At 44.8% G+C, this 24,219-nt stretch overlaps 1 protein-coding gene across 1 annotated transcript in view; it reads left to right on the top strand.

Moving 5' to 3' along the window:
- Nucleotides 1-1,533: 1,533 nt before the first annotated feature.
- FAM3B (FAM3 metabolism regulating signaling molecule B) overlaps nt 1,534-24,219 on the top strand; it is a 35,047-nt gene continuing 12,361 nt past the window's right edge. Inside the window, exons 1-6 of the mRNA XM_063083241.1 lie at nt 1,534-1,730; nt 1,974-2,221; nt 2,335-2,462; nt 5,312-5,399; nt 5,491-5,634; nt 20,140-20,263. Of these exons, the coding sequence (XP_062939311.1) occupies nt 1,534-1,730; nt 1,974-2,221; nt 2,335-2,462; nt 5,312-5,399; nt 5,491-5,634; nt 20,140-20,263 (929 nt within the window). The remainder of the gene's footprint in view (nt 1,731-1,973; nt 2,222-2,334; nt 2,463-5,311; nt 5,400-5,490; nt 5,635-20,139; nt 20,264-24,219) is intronic.

Raw genomic sequence — 24,219 nt, forward strand, 5'->3', positions numbered from 1 at the left:
AAATTAACTCAAAATAGATGAAAGACCTAAGTGTAAGACCTAAAACTATAAAATTCCTAGAAGAAAGCATAGAGGAAAAGCTTCAGGGCATTGGATTTGGCAATGATTTCTAGGATATAATGCCAAAAGTGCAGGCAACAAAAGTAAAAATAGATAATTGGGACTATGTCAAACTTTAAAACTTTTGTACATCAAAGGACACAATCAATAGAATGAAAAGGCAACATACAAAATGGGAGAAAATATTTGCAAATCATATATCTGATGAGTTAATATCCAGAATAGACATATATATAAGTATGTATATATTTATATATTTATTTATTTATTTATTTTTGCAGCTGGCCAGAACAGGGATCTGAACCTGTGACCTTGGTGTTATAAGGCTGCACTCTAACCAACTGATCTAAACCATCACCTCTTATATTGGGAATATATACAGAATTCCCACAACTGAACAACAACAAAAATAAATAACCCAATTAAAGAATGGGCAAAGGACTCGAATAGTCATTTCTTCAAAGATGATATACAAATAGCCAACAAGAATTTGAAAAGATGCTCAATATCATTAATTATTAGGGAAATGCAAATCAAAACCACAATGAGATATCACCTCACACCCATAAGGATGTGTACTATTAAGAAAAAAAAAAAAGGAAAATAACATGTTGGGGAGGATGTGGAGAATTAGAAGCCTTGTGTACTCTTGGTGGGATTGTAAAATGAGGCAGCTGCCATGGAAAATAGTATGGTGGTTCATTAAAAAGTTAAAAATAGAATTACCACATGATCCAGCAATCCCACTTCTGAGCATGTATCCAAAAGAACTGAAAGCAGGGTCTTGAAGAGACACTTGCACACCTGTGCTCACAGCAGCAGTGCTCACTACAGCCAGGCAGTGGAAGCAACCCACGTGTCCGTGGAGGGGTGAATGGACAAACGAGATGTGGTAGCCGTACAACAGAATTTTATTCAGCCTTGAAAAGGAAAGAAATTCTGACACGTGCTACAGCATAGATGAACAGTGAGGATATTATGCTAAGTGAAATAAGCCAGTCACAGAAAGACAGGTACTGAGTGACTCCACTCTTATCAAGTACCTAGAGTGGTCAAATTCATAGAGACAGAAAGTAGAATGGTGGTTGCCAGGGGCTGGAGGAGGGGAGGATGGGGATGAGTTGTTTAATGTATACAGAGTTTTAGTTTTGCGAGATGAAAAAGTTCTGGAGATCAATGATGTTAATATACTTAATTCTACTGAACTGTACACTTAGTGGCGTTGCTGAAGCCTCTGGGCTTCTTGAGGGAGGAGAAACCAAAGCAGAGTAGAACTGCCCGAGCAAGCCGGATTCGGGGTGGGGACTGGTTCTTCGCAAACCCTGCTTCCCTGGAACTCTCTTTTTCTGTAAACGTCACCGACTGCCCTTGGAGTCTTGACTTGCCCGTGGTTGCCTGAGCCCCCTGTGACTATACTGGACCAAAAGCTTTGGAAGAGCCTGAAGGGTGTTTGGAGTGAAAGTGCAGCGGTGCATGGGGAGGGAGGAGCTGTTCCTGCCTGGGGGTCGGGTGGTCTTCTGCGAAGCCTTTCTCACACACCTGCCTGACCCCAGCCCCGGGGCCCACTGGTCTCCGGGTACTCAAGAGGACCTGCAGACCTGTGACAGCGACCGAGGGCCCGGGGCATTGTCCCTGCCTCGTTTCCCCGGAGTCAGTCAATCCTCCCAGCAGTGAGGGAAAAAGCAGGAGGCGCGTGCTGGGCTGTGCAAACCGGCCTTGACTCAGGGCCTGTGGAAGCTGCTGGCTCTGCTTTAACGTGCAAAGAAAGGGCTGGCATGCTTAACTTTGCCCTTTCCTTGCGTGAGACGTTAAGTCGGCGCCTGGGAGCCGGAAGCGGTAAGGGACACAGTAGCCTCCCTTCAGAGCAAACCCTGCTTGGCTTCTGGGTCCCATCGGCTCTGGCCCCTCGGCAGCCCTGGAAGGGTCAGCCCGCGCGTCCACCGGCCACCTGGGAGCTCCGGGACCCGCCCCGGCCACCTGCTGCCCGCCCCCCCCCCCCCGCCGCCGCTCGCAGCTGGCCCCCGCCCCTGCCCGGCCCCGCCCGCCCCTGCCCCACCGCCCCGCCGCGGCTGGTGGCTGGGTGCGAGGCCCCCGCCAGTCGCCCGGGAGCTGTCGCCAACCGGCGGGGAGCTCGCCTGGAAGATGCGCCGTGTGGCTGCCGGTGAGTGCGCCCCCCCCCCCCCCGCAGCAGCCGGGAAAGGGGACAGTAGTCCCTCGCCCTTCCTGGGGGTGGGGGCTGACTCGGGCCGGTCTTCTCCGAGACCCCGGGATCAGGACTGGGGGAGGCGAACGCAGAAGGGGCGAATGTTCTGGCTGGCTCGGCCGGGCGGGGCACCCCTGCCCGTTTCCTCCCTCTCCGCCTGCCCGGTCCGCCACCCCAGCTGGGGTGCCTGGGGATGTCAGTGAGTGTCGCATGTTACCTAGGAGGGGGCACCTGAGAGCCAGGCAGAGCGCTCCCCGCGGGCCCCTTCTCTGGGGAGGGCGTGGGCCAGCCCTGGTGCTGGACCTCACGGCGGGGGAAGGGGCTGACCCACTGCTGTCTGGGGCCACTTTGGGACTCCACGTGGGGCTCCTCCAGCTGGAGTCAGGAGTCCCCGGTCACGTTTCAAGCTGACCGACCCAGGAAATGGTAAAAGGTAAAAGGGACAGTGAGACTTTTCTAGTCACTAGGGGACGTGGATAGGGGACGGGGGGACCAGTGAACATGCCGTGCCTGAGTGTAGCTGACTGTGACAGTTCCCTAGCATCTTTTTATAAGGCTACTTTTATTTTTCCCATTTTTCAAATTATTTCACACTGCGTGATTTGGAAAAATAGGAAAGAGGAAAAGGAAAAAAACACTATTTTCACCGGTCATTTCATCTCTCAAAACCTGTCTTCTTAGCTGTGTCTCTGTCCTCAGCCACTTGCCTATGACCGGGCGCTCTGGGGACCTGGCCTCTGTCACACACACCCTTTCGGTTGGTTTTGCTGTTCTCTACCTTTAATCTGAGGAATCTGGATTCCTCCTGGAGCAAGGCAGCATGTCTTACAAGAGGTGGAAAGTTCAGAAACAAAAGCTCTCAGCGCCTTTCGTAAGGCACCTCCCAACCGCTCTTCAGGGAGGGTGTTAGACTGAACAGTCACTGTCTCCTCCCAGCACCAATATTCTGGTGGTGTGCTCACACTCCAGAAAGTTCTAAATGCTGCTTTTTCTGCTCCATTTCCAAATGTAGGAAAGCTTAATTTTAAGATTTTTGACTTATTGTGTAATACATTTATATTTTCTTTAAAAACTATTTGTTTATGAACAACAGTTGTTCTTGATAACTTGTATGGATTAGAAGATAAACAGATATATATAACACCTCACTTAGGTCACTGACTTTCACTTAGCTATTTTGGAAGAATTTATTATTTCTATATTGTACAACTATAATATCATTTTGTCACTTATGGAAAATGCTGAATATTATTAAATCACTTTTCTTCACTTACAGCTTTTTCACTCACAGATCTCATGACTCATTCATGAGCTATGTGGTTCTTTCATATAAAGCTTCAGGTTTTACCACGTTTATATTTATCTGGGCATAAGTGATTGTGAGAGAAGTTGCCCACAGCAACTCAGAGCCAATCACTTTTAATTTTGAGATAAAGACTTGGTGACATTCCAGGAATGGACGTTGCCTTCAGCACAACAGTTCAGTGCTGGGTCTGTTCCAAGTGGACAATTCCAGAAGGACATTCACATGGATAGATGGAAGAAGTTAAGCTGTCCACCATGACTTCCCTGCAGGACCTGGTCGTGGGCATCCTGATTCCTCAAAATGGGTATTGGCACGTGGACCTTCAGGCAGGTTTCTGTGCACTCCCGCTGTGCTGTCCAAGAGTGGCACTTCCCAGGCCTTCTGCCAAGAAGCCTCAGTGGACAGGACAGTGATGACAGTGGACATTGAGGCCAGTGGAGCTTGGAATCCACAAGCAGCCCAGTCCCAAAGTATGAACATCTACCCTCAGCCCTCCTGGCCTCTCACCTAGGGGAGGCGTGAGTGTGGCTGCCTCCATTGTCAGGTGACTTGAATCCATGTTGGTGAGGCTCTGCTGACAAACAGCTTCTCTAAAGGAAATCCCATCAGTAGAAGCGTGTCTTCATGGGTCCAGAATTGCCCTCTAGTAGGTGGCCCCTGGACTGCATCTGACTCTGAGATGTCTTTTCTGTCCTAGTAACTGCAGTGGTCACACTGTCTTGGGCATTTCCCAGCAGGAAGCTGTCCCTGCATAATATACTTACTGTCTTGGGGAATGTAGGTACAGTTTGGAAAATAGAAAAAATATGCACTTGAAAACAAAACAAAACCCCTAGGTGAACCAGAAGCATCTAGTTCCATCAGCACGCCTCCCTGCGCTGACGTGACCCCTCTGAGCACAAGCACGTGCTGACTCAGTAGAGCCCCCGGGGATGGGGCTGTGGGTGGCTGCGCCCATGAGAAACAATGGGACGTCTCCAGGTGCTGGAAATGGCGAAGGGGCTGAACACAGGGTGGGTTGAGGGACAGGTGCCACAGCCAGGCTGATAGAGGTTTGGGTTTTATCGCCCACCAGAGATGGGGACAGGAATGAGAATGAAGCTGTGGTCCATGACTCCTTCAGATTTGATAATTCCCTCCCTTTCTTTTCTCTTTTTTCCTTTCCCTTGTTCTCCTCCTTTCTCCCTCCCTTTTCCCCTTCTCCCATTTCCTAAGACTGTACCTATTAGCACATACAGACCTTCTCCAACTTATGATGGTTCGACTTTTTGACTTACAGTGGGTTTATTGGGACATGGCCCCATTGTAAGTTGAGGAGCACCTGTATTTAAATGCTGAGGGACAAATTCCCACCATCCTTTTTTGCAAGGCCTGTGGCCATCTCTGCTTTATGGTAGTTTGGGTAAGCAAACTGCAGAACGCGTCCTGATCTGTGTGATATTTTGTGGGTAAAATCAAAAAGGCCTGGCGGTGGATTGCCTGTGAAGTGTCAGGGACCTGTCTCCCAGAACTCTGGTAAACTAGAAGGAGGCAAATGCACATTTAAATCAGACTGCATCTCACAAAGGACTGAGCAACATTTGTGTTTTCACCTCTGTGTCGGGTGTGTTGGTTCACAAGACACTTGATCAATCATTGACTTTAGCATTATGATGAAGCTCTAAGACCCAGACCAACAGCAGCAATAACAACTTGCCCTGGAGCAGGCAGTTCCCTCACGGCAGGCAAATCTGTGCCCTCAGTGCCCACCGCCTCCCCCACCCCGGAACTGCCTCTCCAGGAGTAAAGTCCCTTTACAGCAGTACCTCTTACACTGGCGCCTGAGGGCGGGTGAGGATGAAAGGCTGCAGGGCGGCAGGGGAGTCGTGGGCTGGGATTGACATAAGCATGTCCACAGCTGCGACTTGCCATCTGTCTCTAGGTGCTCTCAAGGCCGTGTTCCTAGTCTTCACCTCCATGTGTGCCTGGTATTTGGGGTACCTGTTAGCAGAGCTCATTCCAGACACGTCCCTGTCAAACACTGTCTATAACATCCGGAGCATTGGTGAGAGACCCATCCTCAAAGGTGAGTGCAGGGGGTGGAGCAGTCCAACGACTTTGAGGCTTTGCCACTCCTCTGCAGTGGTAGGAGTGGTGGTTCCGGTCTCAGCTGTGCCCCATCTGACTGCCTTTTACTGGTGCTGAGGAGAGGAGGAGGAGAAGGAGGAAGGTGCCTTGCAGACATTCACCCATTCAGTTCCCGCACCTTCCGAGGTCGATGCCACTTCTCATCCCCACGTTAGACGTGAACTGTCTGGCCTCAGGTTGCCCTGCCATGACCCCAAACCTGCGGTCTGACCTTGAACTATCCTCTTTAGGCTCCATGTCTCAGCTTCCTGCTATGTGAAACACAGGAGGGGCCCAGGTTCTAAGTTCGAATCATTTGAAAGTTTCTAAATGACGGAACAGCTCTTTGGAAGCCGTCTTTAAAATCTTGGGAAGCAAAATCAAGTAATTGAGGAGATGGGAAAGAAACATCAGGTGCTGAGAAGATACTTTGTGTCTGTAGACAGAACTGCCCCTGACCATCAGCTTAGAAAGGCTGGGCTTTGTGGCGGGCTACCTTGGCTCCTTTCTGCTGTTCAACCTGCATTTTTCAGGGCCTGCTACACAACAGGCCCAGTCCAGGAGCTGAGGAGACTGAGGTACCTGCCCTTTCTGCAGTGATACTCTAGAGAGGGGAGACAACAATTTAGAAAATGAACAAATGCCATCTAGAGGGGATGGTCAGGGAAAGTCTCTGAGAAGGTGACAATTGAGAAGAGGTCTTGGTAAAGCAAGAGAGTGAGTGCGCATATTTCCCAGGGCTGTTTGCAAGGTTGGCTTAGAACCAGCCTCTTAGTCCATTCGGGCTGCTGTACCAGAATACCATAGACTGGGCAACAGACATTTATCTCTCACAGTTCTGGAGGCTGTAACTCCAAGATCTGGAAGTCAAAGATCAAGGCACCTGCACATACTGTGTCTGGTAAGGGCCCGATTGCTGCTTCACAGACAGCACCTGTTCGCTGGTCCTCACAAGGCACAAGGGGTGAACGAGCTCTCTGGGGCCTCTTTTGTAAGAGTGCTAACCCCCTGCATGTGGGCTTCACCCTCATGACCTAATCACCTCCCAGCCACCCCACCTCCAAATCCATCACACTGGGGGTTAGGTTTCAATACATGAATTTGGGAGAGGACATAAACATTTAGTATACAGCACATGGGCTGCAAATTGGGGCCCAGAAGACAGATCTGGAGTACAGACAAGATTTGTTTAAAAGCAAAACAAGTAAAATGTGGACTGATACTTAAAAACCAGGGGATTTTAAACAAAACCCTGGATTTTATAGCATCTCTTGAAACATCAGAAGCACTGGAACCCCAGGCCCCCCTTCCTGCGAGGCGGCGGTCAGCCACAGCTGGGCAGGCTACCAGTACGACAGAGCCAGCGACCAGCCAGCACCAAAGGAATTTGTGCAGGCAGCCCAGGTTTAAATTCACAGGCATACGGAAGGAACAAGGAAAATCTAGGCCCTTGTACTTTAGACATAGAAAGATTATGTACAGGTGACACTAAACACTGTTATTTGCTTCCTGGTTCCAATTTTATTTTAGAGTACATATTCCTGGAAAGGTTGAGCTGTTCAGAAGGAAATGCCTATAGTTAAAGTCTATTTGTTCATTAATTCAGCAGGTATTTTTTAACAACTGCCCTGTCTGTGTCATAGTCTGAGTGTGTGTGCTTTTAAGGTTTACCCTTTACCTCTGAGAACTCACAGTCTACTAGAGAATAACTTAAAAGCCAGATCATAAGTTAGGAAACTGAACAGAGAAACTTTATGTGCAGAATGTGTTCAATAAAAATAAGCATTTGGAATAAAACTCAAATTGGAAACAAAGTGAAATTATAAAAGATCTATTGAAATTATATCAAAAAACTGTGACCTTTTTCATAATTTCATTGGAAATAGATATGCTGGGATGTTTTTCATACAGAAATAAAGTATAGAAAATAATTTGCACAAATATGAAAAACTGGGTAATGATAAAAGAAAATTTCTGTAGAAGCCATTCCTTTTCAAATTGATTGCCTTTTATGGCCCCCACCAAAAAAGAACTTTACAGGAATTGACTATGAGTGAGGTGTTTTTATTTTTAATAAGATTTTAGCGCTGAATTTGCCTGTAATCGCACCTGTTCACTGCATATATACTGTGGATGAGGCCCAGTGCCTGTGGGGGACATAGGAGATGACCTCAAAGGGCGTGCTGTCTCTTTCATTTGATTGGTTTTTACACAGCATAAAGTCTGTCCTGGAGATGGTGTCTCTGAAGCCAGTCACTTAACGGGGTCATTAGTGGGGCGGGCCAGGGATGCCCGTCACCCTCTTCCTACCCAAAAATGATGGGAGAGGGGTGGCAAGGGGTGGCTCTGGTTGTGACAACCGCGTCCTGGCTCCTTCTGGCTTGGAACCTGCACTTTGGAGGGACACGTGACTGCTTAGGGACTTTCTGGGCTCAGAGTTTGGGGACTGAGCATAATGATTTGTAGTTCAGTACTAAAGTGGATGACAGATTAGAACAGGGAATGTGTGATCCACAGGTCCATACTGGTTTGTGGCAAAGTTTATTTGGTGCTGTGTCACTGGTGAGGCTGGCGGGGAGGCTTTTAAGGAATGGCCTCACCCAGAACGCAGCTGCCCTCTCGTCCACATGCTGCATGCACAGCCTCTTGGAGCCACTGCTCCTGAGACCTTCTAGGAGCCCTGCATCCCCCTCAGACCACTCATCACAAGGCTTATATTGCTGAACAGGCAGGAAAGATCGCAACTTCCCTGACTCTGGAGAAGATTCAAGGATTGAGACGCAGTTGCTGGAATCAGCACAGGCTCTGGAAATTCTGTTACTCTTTGCTCATGTAGGGTGACTCTGACACACTTCTGGAGAGTGTTTGTTTTAAATGTCCACAAGTCCCCCAGTGCCTTTACAGGTAGTGAGTGACATACTTGACCAGAACGTGAATCACAGGAATGAACATGTTGGCAGGTAAGATGAGTACTGAGAGAAATAAGCCACTGAATAGGAAAACTAGAAAACTAACAGTTCAACACGGTTGCTGGAAATAGACTGAAACTGGGAAACCAGGATCGCACAGATAACCTACCAGTCCTCGGAAGGACTCATGGAATTCCTTCTCTTCAGACGAGGGCCCTGTGTTCCTTACATTTCCGGTTTGGCGGGGGATGTCAGTGTCTGTGGAAAACGAGGCCAGCCACGCTGTGCTGGACTGGCTACTGAGGCTGCGGGTGCTGAGGCCAGGCCTGGAAGGACGGATCCGATAGGACGGATGACAAATTGAGAGGAGAAGTCACACAGGAGACGCAGTCCTGAGAGGAGGACGTGATGGGATCCAAGTGACAGAAATGTGGGGTAATCAGCGCTTTAGGGACTTTTTGAAAGAACCCCATGGGGCAGAGAAGAGTGACCCATTAATTTCTCTAAATGCCAGGTGTTTGTACTTAATGCAGCCTTATGGATAGATTGGAACGGGTCTTGGTCTACGAACTAGAAAAGAGTCAGGGGAACCTGGCTCTGCTGCACCTCCACTGTTCTGGTCAGGAGCTGCCTCCAGCCTGCAGGGACTGCATGTGTCTTATTCTAAATTTGTTTCATCCTATCTTCCTTTAGAAGTTTGTTATTTGTTCATCATGGTTGTTTTGCATTCATTTTGATTTTTTTTAATATTACATTGAAGTGTTTGTTTTGATTCCTGAGCTTCTGGGTACCCCTTAAACTGTGCCCAAGGCCAGCATCTCAGTGGCCTCACCCCAATCCCAGCCTGGCCAGCTCCCACCCCTCTGTCAGACACACTGTAACTACACGCACATGTGGAAGAAGAGCTAGAAACATCCCAGTGCAAACACACCTGGTGAAAAAAGGGGCTGTGCCAATCAAGGGAAAGAAGTGCACATGGATGGCGAGGGGCACTGGGAGGCGCCAGGCATGCCCTGTGGGCTTTGGCACCACTGAGCCCATTTCTAAATGTGATGACCGCCATTTATATGGTGTGGGCAGATACAAACGGACAAAGACAGTCAGGCCTGTCCCAGGATTACTGTGTAAATGGTGCGGGGTGGGAGGGCAGGGACGCCTAGGAGGGACACTCCTCGGGTGACAGAAAGGTAGATGCTGAGCTTTGAAGTCCTTAAATCCATCTTGAGTGCAACTTAATACATTAATCCAAGTGACGCTGTTAGAGGATTACCCAGTGGGACCGTGGCAGAAACAAGATGTGGTCAGCAGAGTAAGAGAAAACTAAAGGGTGACACACCACTTTCTTAATACTGGAATGGCTGTCACTGCAGAAGTGAATGAGGCACGTCTTTCCTCTCGCTCTAAGAAAAGCAGACTGAGCCAGGTTCAGCAGCAAGCTAGAGGACACAGCCAGGGGATGAGTCAGTGCCAGTAATTTCTAGTAATTAGGTTTTTGAAGAGCAGAACAGGCTGCCAAGGATCCCGAGGAAAGCATTCCTACTGTGTGAAGAGGGACCACTGAGGTCCTTTCCAATACCAGACTCAGTTCTTTCTCCCCCAAATCAATCCTTTAATTACGTCTAGCACAATGTGCTAGTCCCCGACATTGCTGTCCTGGAGTCCCCAAACGTGTGCTGCATGAAGCAGGCCATACAAATTTGTAGGCAAATCAGTTTTCGAGTCCTATCAGAAAATAACCAAGGAAGTTTTCTGTGTTAAGAAATTCTATGCTATAACATTTTGTATGTTTTATAGAATAATATAATACATATACTTTTATAGTGCTTTATGAATTTAAAAGCAAGAAAGCATAGACTCTTTATCCCAAAGTAGCTTTTTTTAAATCTCTTTATTAGGTGTAGAGTCTTGGTAGGAGTGTCCAGACTCCAGACCCTATAAGAGCTGCAGCGGGGGTATTAGCCAACTGTGAAGCATTCAAGGGGCTGATAGTTCACAGAAAGAGAGAATTTACCTACATGCCATTTTCTGTCCTGCCCCGCATTCTTCAGCCCCTGTCACTCTCCTCCATCTGCACCATTGTCTCGGTCTGCATGACCGCCACACTGGGGGGCCTATGGGATGCCAGGCAGCCCTGCCTGCCTCGCCATTTCCCCCAGAGCATCCCCAGGTGGCATCTCTGTGCCTCCTCCTCCTGGATGGCTTGGGCTGGCTGCACCCCAAGCCCGCATCCTGTGTTTTTGACATCTAGGCCCCAGAAGACCCAGCAGCCGACTCCTCCCTGCCTTCAGTCCCCAGACCTGAGGCCGGAGAGATTTTAAACAGGTCTATCCCCAAGTGCCTCCCAAAATTTAAAATCACCAGTCAGCAATGTTGTTGGAATGTATGAAGGGGGTTTGCAATGTAGCGGCCTATTTTCGGGAAGGGGAGGAGTAAGATGAAGCCGGTGTGCATGCTCCTGGTGAGTCAGCACTGGTCCCTGCTGCCCCCTCTTCCTTCATTTCGGAGTCCCCCGCCTGTCTGTTCTAGAAGGTGGCAGGGTCCGTGTTGAGCTTGTGGCCCTCTAGTTTCTAGAATCCAGCTCTGTGGGAAACGAGACATTTTGTGCCTTGCCTCTGACATCCGCGGCCTCCATCACTCCCTGGAGGTGATTGAGATCTGATAGAGACTCCTTGGGCCCACTTGGGGGCTCTATGGATGCTGGGGGGCCCCGGCCTGAAACGTGGACTTTCGTAGAGACTGACTTTTCAATAGCAAACCCTTAGGAGAGAGCTCATGTTGCTCTGGGTGGTATGCTGAGTGCTTTACCTGTATCAATGCCCTGAACAGTCACAGTAACCCTGGAAGTCGGTGCTTGTCTGCTGGGGAAACTGAGGCACAGAGCACTTCAGCAGCTAGGCTGAGCCTGAGTGCAGGGCTCACTGCCACACCCAGCTGTTGCGTCTCACCCTCCTGGGCCTTTGCAGTGGTTGGAGGTGCCTTTGAGCACCTGCCTGGCCTCTCTGCATTTCCCTGTCCCCGTATCTACTGCAAGGATTAAGTCTCGAGCTCTGTTCATCTACCGTGGGAAAGACTCTGCTCACCCGGGAAGGGCATATGCTCTGTCCCTCACCTGCCCCGGAGAAACGAAGACTGGCTGCTGCCCACCGTCCAGGGCTGGACTGCTTGGGCCACCTCTCCTCAAAGCTCTCCCTGGCTCCCTCCCTCCCCACTCTCTGTCTCTGCCTGTCTGTCTCCCTCACCACCCTTCCCTCCCCCATTCTCTGAACCTCTGGTACCAACGACTGAGCTAGCACAGTATATCATCGCTGTGCGGGGTGGGGCCTCCCTTCCTGTATTCATTTATTCCCTTTCATTCCCATTTCTCCCCACTGCCCTGAGATGTTTAGTGACACCCTTCTGTTTGAATATCTCACTGCAAAATGGGCTGTCCTGTTTGCAGGAATGTCCTTTGGTGTTACATTGTAGACCCTGTCCATTTCTTATTCATGTCTCAGCTCCAGGCCTTTATGGGGTTTCCATCCTACTGCTGCTCACTGGCACCCCGCCTGTGCCACACCTCCTTGTTTCCCTGTCTGCACCCACAGGGACAGGCACTCAGTTGCCTCAGGTTGTCACATCACGGATGTTCCATCACAGGGAACGCCCCCACTCAAGTCTACTGATGGGCCTGGGTGAAATTTCCATTGGGATTTATATAAACAGGAGTGGAACTGTTGGGACATAGGGTACATGTCATCTGAATTAGACTGAGTCGAGCCCAACGTCTTTCCAGAACGGCCCTGCCCACCCACGTCCCACCAGCAGTGCATGGGGCTCCTGCACCCCCACATCCACACCTACACTCTCACGACCCAGCTTCCTGGTGTTGCCAGTGTGGTAGGTACAGAGGGGCAGCCCGTGGCTATACCATGCATGTCTCAGGTTCCTAATGAGTTTGGGAAGTCAAGCTGTGCCCACAGCTACTATTCCTTTCTGCCAGGCAGGAGGAGGAGCAAGAAACAGCTTAGGGTGGGAACCCACACTCGCTGTAATCTCCACATATGCCTGATCCAGAGCACCAGCACCGATTCAGGTGGCCAGGGTGCCGTTCAAAAAGCAGCTGAGCTCACCCCACGGCAACCAGCAGGCCAGGGCTGCCGAGAGGCACTGAGTGTGTCACCTTTAGGAGGCTTTTGCCCCCTGCCCCTCTTGTGTAGATCGCCTATTGTGCTGTGCCTATTTTCCTATTGGGCTGTTCTCTTTTTCTAGATGATTTGCAGGGAATTTCTAACGCATGTTGAGCAATTAGTGCCTACTTCCTACATAGTACATATCTTCATCTGTAATGACCTTTTTTCAGCTTATTTACTTTCTTTCTCTTCTATTGTTATGTAAACTATTCTAGTCATTGCTGTACCTGTAAAATCTAGGACAGTATCTGGTGTTTCATAAATATTTGAATAAAGATTTGTTTGGGATTGATCTGCTTTGGAAGCTACATATACCCACACCCCCAGCTCACACTACCAGGCTGTCAGCATCAGGGGAGAGCTAATAGCATGAGAACCCAGTTGAATTTGTCTTCCATGTACTGCAGATCTAAGGTAGTTCAATCATTTTTTCTCAGAAAACCTTGTAAGGCAGAACTAAAACAAGCAAATCAGCTGCGTTTAGTCAACTGCACAGACTCAGCCAAGAAAGAATGAACTGACCTCCATTAGGTGGCTGCTGTCGTGGCAGCCTGCAGTTGTCATTTTCCCACTCACTATCTGTTAAGGTTGTGTGGGGTCGCTCCTCATTTGTAAATGAAGCAACAGTGTAGATGACACCTATATCTAAGGCTCTTCCCAATTCCCAAGTGAATTCTGCCTCCTATGATGCCTTGTCCTCTGAGATACAACTCCTAGCAAAACCAGCCTTAAACATACTACATGGCATTCACTGCAGTGCCCCTCCCCCACTAAAGGCATATAAGGAACAACACTACTCTCATTGGGGGCACAGAGACCAAAGCTTACTAAAGGTGGCACAGCTGTCTGTGAATGACCACACTCCTACTCTGCCGCAGAAAGAGTTCTCCATCTGTTTACAGTGGCATCGTGGCTGAAGAGAAACTCTGCTGCACTGCCTTCATGGTGCTCAGAGGCACCTAATGAAAATTATTATTGACTAACAGAGAAATGAACACTCTTTGAATACTCTGTCCTTTTATTTTTGTGGACTGGACTTCAACCTCATATAAGAACAAAGAGGAGATTTGAAGTGGCTGAAATGCTGTCAGCATGCATACAGACAGCCACCCTCATTGTTTGCCTGGTACACATTGACGAGATCATATTTCGTTACTCAATATTTCTAGTGACTTTGAGGGGGTCTCCTAAGCCCTCTGGAATCATTTTCCTCATTTAAAGGGGTGAATGAGATCATAGTTCCCAAACCAGGAAGTATTTTTAAAAGATCCCTGGACCCCACTCCAGGAAACTCAAAACTCTGTAGGTCCAGAGTCGGGTCCTGGAACCCATATGTGTTTTAAATTTGGCTTCATAGAGAGCCAAATTTGGTAATCCTCGAACTGAATGGTCTCTAAGGTTTCTTTTCAGTCTAAGACTCTTTATGATCTGTATCTAAATTTTGTAACCCTCCAAGTCTCAGCCTTGGTCACACGGAACTATAGCTATGACACAGCTTATAAATGCCACCACCAGAGATTCCCAACTCATGGATGAGAGAGCTCAGTAACTGGGTTCTGACTAGCACCCGCTATTTTCAAAGCTAAAAATAAAGTAGCTATTATAATATAAACCATGAGTTGCTCTTGAGGAGGAATGAGGTTGACTTTCCTCAGTAAGAGAATGATTTCTAAAACTGAAATTCACAGCAGGAGGCAGACTGTGCACTGGGAGACGGGGCGTGGCTACTGGGGTGTTTGTTCTTGCTTGAAGGAATGAGTAAGTTTTTCACATAATGTGTAAACAGGATACTGAACAGAAGGTCCGCTCTTCTTCCTGGCTGAGACATTAGCTTCCACGGCTTCTATGTGTCCATGCAAAGCTTGCCTGTCAGTTGTTTGGGAAGGAATTTCAGGAAAAGTGCTGAGTGCTTAGTTTGGAAAGAGCTCTGTCTTCTCAGAGGATATGTCCACCCTCCATACCCCATCCTGAATAAGGAGACTGCCTTCTTTCTTTATTCACATAATGACACTTCATGCTTCTAGGAAGTGGAGTGAAGGCTGGGAGGGCCTGCTAACTTTTTTGTTTAATGCTGTACGGGTTCCCCACCTGTTCCCAGGCCCTGCGAGGAAACACAGACACCCAACTCTGCATCACCCTTAGTGGACTAGAGCCACATGACCACTGGAGAATCTGAACAAAATCAAGCACCTCCTTTCTAAATAATGCATCTGCATGTGTCCCCATGAACAGCTCCCACACTTTGCAGAGTATCAGGGGCTGCATGTTCAGCAACCGGGCAGGAAGCCTCGCACTGTCCAGGCACAGGGTTCTTGCTCCGAACCCACCCTAGCCCCAGGGGACTTGCCACCGCATGATACCCGGCCCTTGCATGGCGGCCTGCTCCTCCTGCTGCCGACCCCATAAGAGGAAGCCAGAGGTAGAGCATCCCTGTGGGTCCCCCACGATGGCCACACAGGGGGACTCCAGTGCTAGGCCTTTCGGTGAGTGTGCTGGGTCTGGGGGTGGGCATGCTGGGCAGGCAGGGTCTTGTCCAGGACTGCGCTCACTAGGCTGGACTGGTCATCCTATTCCGGTCCCCGAACCCCAATCCCTGCACCTTTTTCCTGCCAGGAGGGGAGGAACAAGGATCAGCTCAGGTTAGAGCCCAGCCCGTGGCTCTGCCTCCTCCAGCACGCTTCTGTAGTGAGTGCTTGGGTCCCTTCCCAGCTGGAGGGAAAGGAGGAACTGGGATTCCTCCCTTCCCTTCATACACTCCCACTTCAGAATCTGCTGCCCCTGCTTTGGGAACCTTGGATCGAGGAAAGGCCTGGGTGCTGTTTGATTTTTTTTTTTAATAAGATAATGTTTTTTATTAATGTTTGTATAGCATTTTATGCTTTTTAAGATTTTTCCTTTAAAACAATTAACAATACTTAATTAAAAGAAAATTTTTTTAATTATAACATTGATTTTACATATTTATGAGGCACAGAGTAGTATTTCATTGTGTGTATACAATGTGTGTTGATCTAATCAAGGTAATTAGCCTATTTGTCATTGCAAAACTTAATCATTTCCTTGTGAGGTGCACATCTGATCTCTCTTCCAGTTGTTTAGTTACATGCAGTAAAACATCATTGATTATACATTTCTAGGTCTACTGTACACCAGTAGGGCTTGTTTTTCTTGGCTCGCTGCACTTTTGTGTCCAATAATCAGCCTTTCACTATTCCTCCTCCCTTCTCCCCTTTCCCATAGTTCTTCTCTCTCCTTTTAACAGTTCAATTTTTTATTATTATTTGGTTTTGTTTGTTTTATTTGTTTTGTTCATTTGTTATGTTGTTTGTTTGTTTTGTTTTGTTCTCTTTTTTTTTTTTTAGCTCCCACATATGAGTGAGAACACGTGGTATTTCTCTTTCTGTGCCTGGCTTATTTCTAATTTTCTCTAAGCTCATCCATGTTGCTGCGAATGGCAGAATTTCATTCTTTTTTATGGCTGAGTAGTATTCCATGGTGCATATATACACATTTTCTTTACCCAATCATCTGTTGATGGACATTTAAGTTTGTTCCACATCTTGGCTATTGTGAACAGAGCTGCGATGAACATGGGAGTGCAGGTATCCCTTCGACATGAGGATTTCCATTCCTTTGGGTATATATCCAGAAGTGGGATTGCTGGATCATATGGCAGTTCCATCTGTAAATGTTTGAGGAAACTCCATACTGTTTTCCATAATGGCGGCACCAATTTACAGTCCCACCAACAGTGTAGGAGGGTTCATCTTTCTCCGCATCCTCATCAGCATTTGTTATTCTGTCTGTTTGATAATAGCCCGTCTAACTGGGGTGAGACGGTATCTCAGTGTGGTTTTGATTTGCATTTCCCTGACGATTAGTGATATTGAGCAGTTTTTCATATACTTGTTGGCCATTTGCTTGTCTTCTTTTGAGAAATGTCTATTCAGCTTCCTTGCCCATTTTTTAATTGAGTTATTTGGCGTTTTACTATTGAGTTGTTTGAGTTCCTTGTATATTCAGGAAATTAGACTGTGGTTAGACGCATAGTTCGCAGATGTTTTCTCCCATTCTGTAGGTTGTCTTTTCTCTCTGTTGGTTGTTTCCTTGCTGTGCAGAAGCTTTTTAGTTTGATGTAATCCCATTTGTTTGTTTTTTCTTTTGTTGCCTGTTCTTTCAAGGTCTTATTCATGAAATCTTTGCCTAGTCCTATGTCCTGGAGTGTTTCCCCCTTCTAGATGTTTTACAGTTTTAGGTAAAAAGAGACCCCTGGGAGGCCGACAGGCAGGCAAGGCAGCAGCCCCTCCCTCCCGCCCTGACCCCTTCATTCCTTGCTCCCTGGGGCTCTGCCACCAGCAAGCACTGACACTGGAATTTTGATACAATCTGTAGATGTTTTTGGGTAGTATGGACATTTTCCCAATGTTTGTTCTTCCAATTCATGAGCACAGGATATCTTCCCATTATGTGTCTTGTCTTCAATTTCTTTCATCAACGTTTTATAGTTTTCAGTATACAGATCTTTCACCTCCTTGGTTGAATTTACTCCTAAGTACTTTAATTTTGTAGTTATGGCAAATGGGATTGTTTGTTGGCATATAATTGTTTATAATAGTTTCTTATGGTCCTTTGTACTTCTGTGGTATCAGTTGTAATGTCCCCTCCTTCATTTGTGATTTTATTTATTTGAGTCTTCTCTCCTTCTTTCTCAGTCTAGCTAAGGGTTTGTCAATTTTGTATATATTTCAAAAAACCGACTCTCTGTTTTATTGACCTTTTCTGTTGTGCTTCTAGTCCTCATTTCATTTATTTCTGCTCTGACCTTTGTTATTTTCTTCCTTCTGCTAACTTTGGGCTTAGTTTGTTCTTTTTCTAGTTTCTCAAGGTGTAATGTTAGGTGGTTTATTTGACACCTTTCTTCTTTTTTGATGGTGTTTATTGCTATAACTTTCCTTTTAGAACTGCTTTTGCATCCTGTAAGTTTTGATATGTTGTATTTCCATTTTCATTTCTCTCAGTATGTTTTAAATTTTATTATTTGATTTTCTTTTTGACCCATTGGTTGTTCAGGAGCATGTTGTTTAATTTATATATATTTATGAGTTTTCTGAAATTCCTCTATTACTGATTTCTAGTTTCATATCATTGTGGTCAGAAAAGATACTTGATATGATTTCAATATTCTTAAATTTGTTAAGGCTTGTTTTGTGGCCTAACATATAATCTATCCTGGAGAACGTTCCCGTGTGCCTCAGAAGAATGTGTAATTCTATTGCTGTTGGACAGAATAGTCTGTCTATGTCTGTTAGGTTCATTTTGTCTTAAGTGTAGTTGAAGTCTGCTTGGTCTGAGTGTTGGTGTACCACCAATATTCATGTGTTGAAACTTAATCACCAATGTGATAGTATTAAGAGATAGGACCTTTTGGAAAGTGATTAAGTCGTAAGGACCCTGCCCTCATGAGTGAGATTAATGCCCTTATAGAAGATTTTGAAGGGAGGTTGTTTTCCCCTTTTCACCATGTGAGGACATAGCAACAAGGCACCATCTGTTAGGAATAGGCACTTACCAGACACCAAGTCTGCTAGCATCTGGACCTTGAAGTTCCCTGCCTCTAGAACTGTAAGAAATAGATTTCTGTTTTTTACAAATTACCCAGTCTAAGATATTTAGTTATAGCAGCCTAATGGACTAAGACAGAGTCTGGTATTTCCTTATTTTCAGTCTGGCTGATCTGTCCATTGTTGAAAGTGGGGTATTAAAGTCCTCTACTATTGTTGTATTACTATTTCTCCCTTTAGATCTCTTAATATTTGCTTTATATATTTAAATGCTCTGATTTAGGGTGCATATATATTTACAATTGTTGTTTCTTCTTGATGAAATGACTCCTTTATCATTATATAATGACCTTCTTTGTCTCTTTTTGCAGTTTTTCACTTAAAGTCTATTTTATCTGATGTAAGTATAGCCACCCCTCCTCTCTTTTGATTTCCATTTGCATGGAATATCTTTTTTTAAGCCTCCACTTTTGATCTGTTTGTGTTTTTGAAGGTGAAGTGAGTCTCTTATAGGCAGCATATAGCTGGGTCTTGTTTCTCTGTTTGTTTTTGTTTTTTTAATCCATTCAGCCATTCTATGTCTTTTGGTTGGAAAATTGTATCCATTTACATTTAAGGTAATAATTGATAGGTAAGGACTTACTACTACCATTTTGTTAATTGTTTTCTGTTTTTTAAAAATAGATTCTTTGTTTCTTCCTGTCTTGCTGTCTTTTTTGTGTGATTAGATGATTTTCTGTAGTGGTATGCTTTGATTCCCTACTCATGATACCTTATCTTATATATACTTGACCACTGTACTAAGTTGTAGAAGCACAATAATCCATAAAATGGAGAGCCAAGTCCCCAGTCAAGCTTGAAGGGCGAGAGAATGCTTTCTGAATTTTTTTCTGGGGGCTTGGGGTTTAAATTTGAACGAAACACACCTCTGTGAGTGCTGTGGGTGATGATGTACAGCTACTCCATGATCTGAGCAGGAGACACATGTGGAGGAGATGCAGTGGAAGGTGCATGGAGCAAGGTGGGGGGATGGAAGCACCAAAGGTATCCAGGGCCAACTGGGCTCCTCACAACCCCACCTCAGGCTGATTCATCAACCCTCCTGAATTGTTGAGCCCTGTGAAATGGGGATTTGGGAGAGACATCTCTAGGACCTGCCAGAACTGACATCATAGCATCTGGGGCAGAAAAGCTCAGGTCCTCATGCACAACTGAAGGGAGAGTGGATCATCTGTGATCAGCATGGTGATATGTTGTGTAGCATGTCATGTGTATATTGTATGTTGGGGGAGAGGGAGTGTGTCCATGGTGTGTGTGGTATGTTATGTGGTGTGTGCATAGAGTGTGCATGTGGTGTGTGGGGTACATCATGTGGGGTGTATGGGATGTGGGGGTGTGTGTTTGGTTTAAGGTGTTTAAGGCTGTGTAAATGCAGAAGCTGTACAGATGGCTGTCTTTATTCACCAGCACTCTTAGACCCATGTGCTCTTTCTTCTATTGTAATGCATGCATGCATTGTACACCAAGAATGTGAGTTATGGTGGGCAGTGATTCCCAACCCTTTTGAGATTGTTACCGTACTCAATATCCCATCTTCCTTGGCATACTTGTTACTTTTAGATGAAAGCAGGTTAAATTAGGATAATTCCCAATGATCCTATTGAAATTTTGAAACCTTCCCCCCCTCTCTGGTTTTTTCCTGACTACCACTGCAAGTTGCTGGTCTGAAGTGCTGGAGTAGAACTGCTGGAGCTCATGGCCAGGCAGCAGGCTCATCTGGTAAACTATCGTATGATGCTAACTCTTATATTCTTGCTCATTGTAGCCCCAGCCCCCAGAAGGCAAAAGTGTGACCACTGGACCCCATGCCCCCCTAACACCTATGCCTACCGGTTACTCAGCGGGGGTGGCAAAGACAAGTATGCCAAAATCTGCTTTGAGGATGAGATGTAAGTACCTATGCTTAAGAAGAAAACATAGCTGTCCTATTTTAGTCTTTCCCATTCTCTGAGGTTGACCACACAGCAAGTCCACCCACAGAAGAGAACCACATGTCCTTGGATGTAGGCAACCGGCTGAGAGCACCCAAGTGGACATGAGAATGCCTCACCGTTCATCGGGGAAGAATGTTGTTGTCGGAAATGGTTGTATGTGGCAGGGTGAACTGTTTTGCAGTTTCATTTGGCAGCACTTAGAACAAACCTTAGTTGATGTTCTGTACCTTACTTTGAATATGTGGCCAAGACCTTCAAAGTCATGAGAACACCAAAATTCAGCTGACACAGGCTTTTTCAGTTTTGTTTTGAGATCCTCCGCTCAGGGATTAAAGCAGGTGTAGTTTCTCTTTGCAGTCCAAACCTCACATAGGATGAGCTGGTGAAAGTCCCCTCTTCTTCAGTAGTCTGGGAGAATTTATGTAAAACTCATATTATTTCTTCTTTAAATGTTTGATGTAATTCCCCAACAAAGCCATCTGAGTCCGGAGTTTCTTTGTGAGAAGGTTTATACCTACAAATTTCATTTATTTAATGAATGCAGGGCTACTCAAGTTATCTATTTCTTCTTGAGTAAACCCCATTATTTTCTGAGTGCTGCTTTGATTTATAACAGAACTAAACTCACCTTAGTCTTTCTTTGTTCAGACCTGAAGTCAGCCATCTCTGTAATGAAACAGTTCCTTTAATGACATAGAATATTTAGGAACTAAGATCTGGACACTGGGTGCGCTCATAGCCACTGAGGATAGTATGACTTCTAAGCACTTTTAGTGGACAGAGCCAAGAAATACATTTTCTTCCAAGTCATAAATTTACATTAGTATTTCCAATTCAAATTTAACAATGCAGAGATTTTCTCCCCTTAAGTTCTTTGATTTTACGTTTTAACTCTTTTCCCTTACACTGAAAATCTTGGTTCCCAATACCATGAATGTTTGCTTTCAAATTACAATACCAGTACAATTTACAATACAATGACTAAGTGAAGTTTAAAATTTTTTGCAGTTCTTTTTTCTTTAAAGATATTCCATTAAGGGTGTAAAGAACATAATGACCAAAGTCATATGAAATAAGTTATTTTCCTGTGGTTTTGTTACATATTTCATATATAGTTGGATTCATTTCAATTTATGTTCAATTCTATGTTTTATTCTGGTTTTCTTTGGATTTAATTTAATTTTTGAATATGTAACACATTTTTATGGCTCAGAACTCAACGTGATGTGTCAAAAAAAAGTATTCTCAGAGAAATCTTCCCAATAATGTCCACTTTTTCTCCCCACATCCTGTTTCCCTTAATTAAATTTTTCATTACTTCCTGATCTATCCTTCCAGTGTTTGTTTTTATGGCAAAAATAAGCTATAAAGATATAATTAATACATACCTATGTATGTTTTATATATTTTCATATATGCATGTATATGTATGAGTATATATGTATATGTGTGTATGAATATGTATGTATCTATGCATGTAGGTGTACACATGTGTACACATAACACGTACATACATACGTATATGCACCTACATGCATAGATACACACATATGTACACATACACACACATATATTCTTTCTTACATAAAGGTAGCAAACTCTATACACATTTTTGCACTTTGTGTTTTTTTTACTTAACAGTATAATAGAGATCACTTCATATCACTACATAGAGATTTTCCTTGTTCCTTGTTATTGGTGCATAGTATTCCATAGCATGGGTATATTATAGTTTACTCAACTAGTTCTGCAGTGATGGGCATTTCTAATGTTTGAAATCTTTTGATATTACAAATAATGCTGCAATTAACAACATTGTGGAATATTTTGTTTTATAATTATCATGAAGTGAACACTTGTGTAACCAGAATTCAAGTTAAGAAATAGACTGTAACTAGCAAGCCACACACCCTCCGTGTACTCCTTCCCAAATGCAGCCCGCTCTTTCCTTACTGCCCACTGGTAACTTCTTTTCTGTCTTTTATGATGATTGTTTCCTTGCTTTTCTTGATAGTTTTACTGCCTAACTGTTATTGATTTTGTCTATTTTGAACTTTATATAAATGGAATCATAAACCATATACTCTTTTGTGTCTAGCTTTTATAGTTTGAAATTATATTTGTGATATCTGTCTTTGATGTTGGGTATAGCTATTGTTTGAAAATTTGCATTGCTATATAATATTGCCTTGCAAGAATATACTACAATTTATTTGTCCATTCTAGTGTAGAATGACATTTGGGTCATTCCCAGTTTGGGGCTGTTATGAATAACGGTGCTATAAATAGTGTTGTTTATGTTTCTTGGTGCACAAGTGCATACATTTCTGTTGGGTATTTTGTATTTGTGGGGAGCATGTCCCACAGCTAGCCTCAAATTTGGTGATACTCTAGAAGGACTTAAGACTTAATAACAGGTTATACATATGGATAAGATTTGTTACAGCAAAATATACAGAGTAAAAGCTGCCACATGTTGTACTGATGGTGAATTTTGGCATTTTATGTTTTTTGAAATATCTTTATTTCATCTTTATTCCTGAAACATATTTTTACAAGCTGTGTTGCCATTATGTTCTTTGAACACATTCAAGGTACCCTTCCATTGTCTTCTAGATTTCATTGTTTCTTTTGAGAAGTCAGCTGACAATCTAAGTGTTGCTACTGTAAAAGTAACTGGCTTTCCTCCTCTTTGATTGTCTTTATAGTTTTTTCCTTGTGTTTGGTTTCAGCATTTGTATCCTGATGTGTCTGTTGTTGTCTTATCTTATATGGGGTTTGGGGGTCTTCTTACATATGTTCATATTGAAGTCCTTCATCATACTTGATAAATTCTCTGCTATTGTATCTTCCGCTCCATTCATTTTCTCTTCTTCTGAGATTTTTAATGAAATGTATATTAGACCTTATTACCTGTATCCTACAGTACTTTTTATTTTTTTATCTTCCTGTCCTTCATTGTGGACAGAACTGTTTTTCAATTCACTAATTGTCCCGACCTGCGGGATATTCAACGCAGACCCTGGAGGGGAGAGTGGGAATTGGATGGGACAAGAGACATGAGAAATGGAGACAAGACAGTATTCTGATCAAGTCTCATTTATTAGCCAGAAGGTCACAGCTTATGTAGCCAGCAGGAGGGAATCAGCAGATAAGGAAGTATGCAGATGTTTTCCGGGGAAAAACCAAAGGGCAAGTCGTTCTGGGAAAGGGAATATTTCTCAGCTATCTAAAGCAATGCAGCGGCATTATCTACGCCTAGGGCTGTGCAAGCAGTAAGAAGGAGAAAAGGGTGGAAAGGTCACAGCATTCATATCTTTAGTGCCAGAGGGCTATTGGCAATGGCTTCATGACCCTGGGCAGGCTATGACCCGGCTCTTTGGCCCCGGACAACTAATTCTCTCTTCTACTTTGCCTAATCTGCTGTTAAACTCATACATTAACTATTGACTTTAGGTGCTTCTGTTATTTTAGTTTCAGAACTTCATTTTGGTTCTTTTTCAAATCACATGTCAATTTTTGTGATTTTCAGTCCTGAAATTTTCAATTACTTATTTTCTTAAATACATTATATATAAGTCTGTGTTGGATAACTCTACTATATGGAGCCCCTGTGAGTCTATCACTATTATCTGTTGTTTTCTGTTGGCTCCATTCATTCTTGTTTATGTTGGTTTCTTTCCTCATTTGCCAGGTTATGTTTGATAGTGTGCCAGACAGTACATTTGAAAAATTGTTTTCTTAAGAAATTGAGGCATGGGATGATATTATCTTCTTTTTCTGGAATTTTTCTTTGCTTCCAAGGACCTAGAACCATTAGCAGAAAAGGATGACCTGAATAAATTTTAAAAATTGAGATTTTCTGGGCCACCCAGTTGACTTAAAACTGGGTTAAAGCCCTACAGGTTCTG

This window comes from Cynocephalus volans, chromosome 1 (assembly GCF_027409185.1).
Source record: "Cynocephalus volans isolate mCynVol1 chromosome 1, mCynVol1.pri, whole genome shotgun sequence".
NCBI lineage: Eukaryota > Metazoa > Chordata > Mammalia > Dermoptera > Cynocephalidae > Cynocephalus > Cynocephalus volans.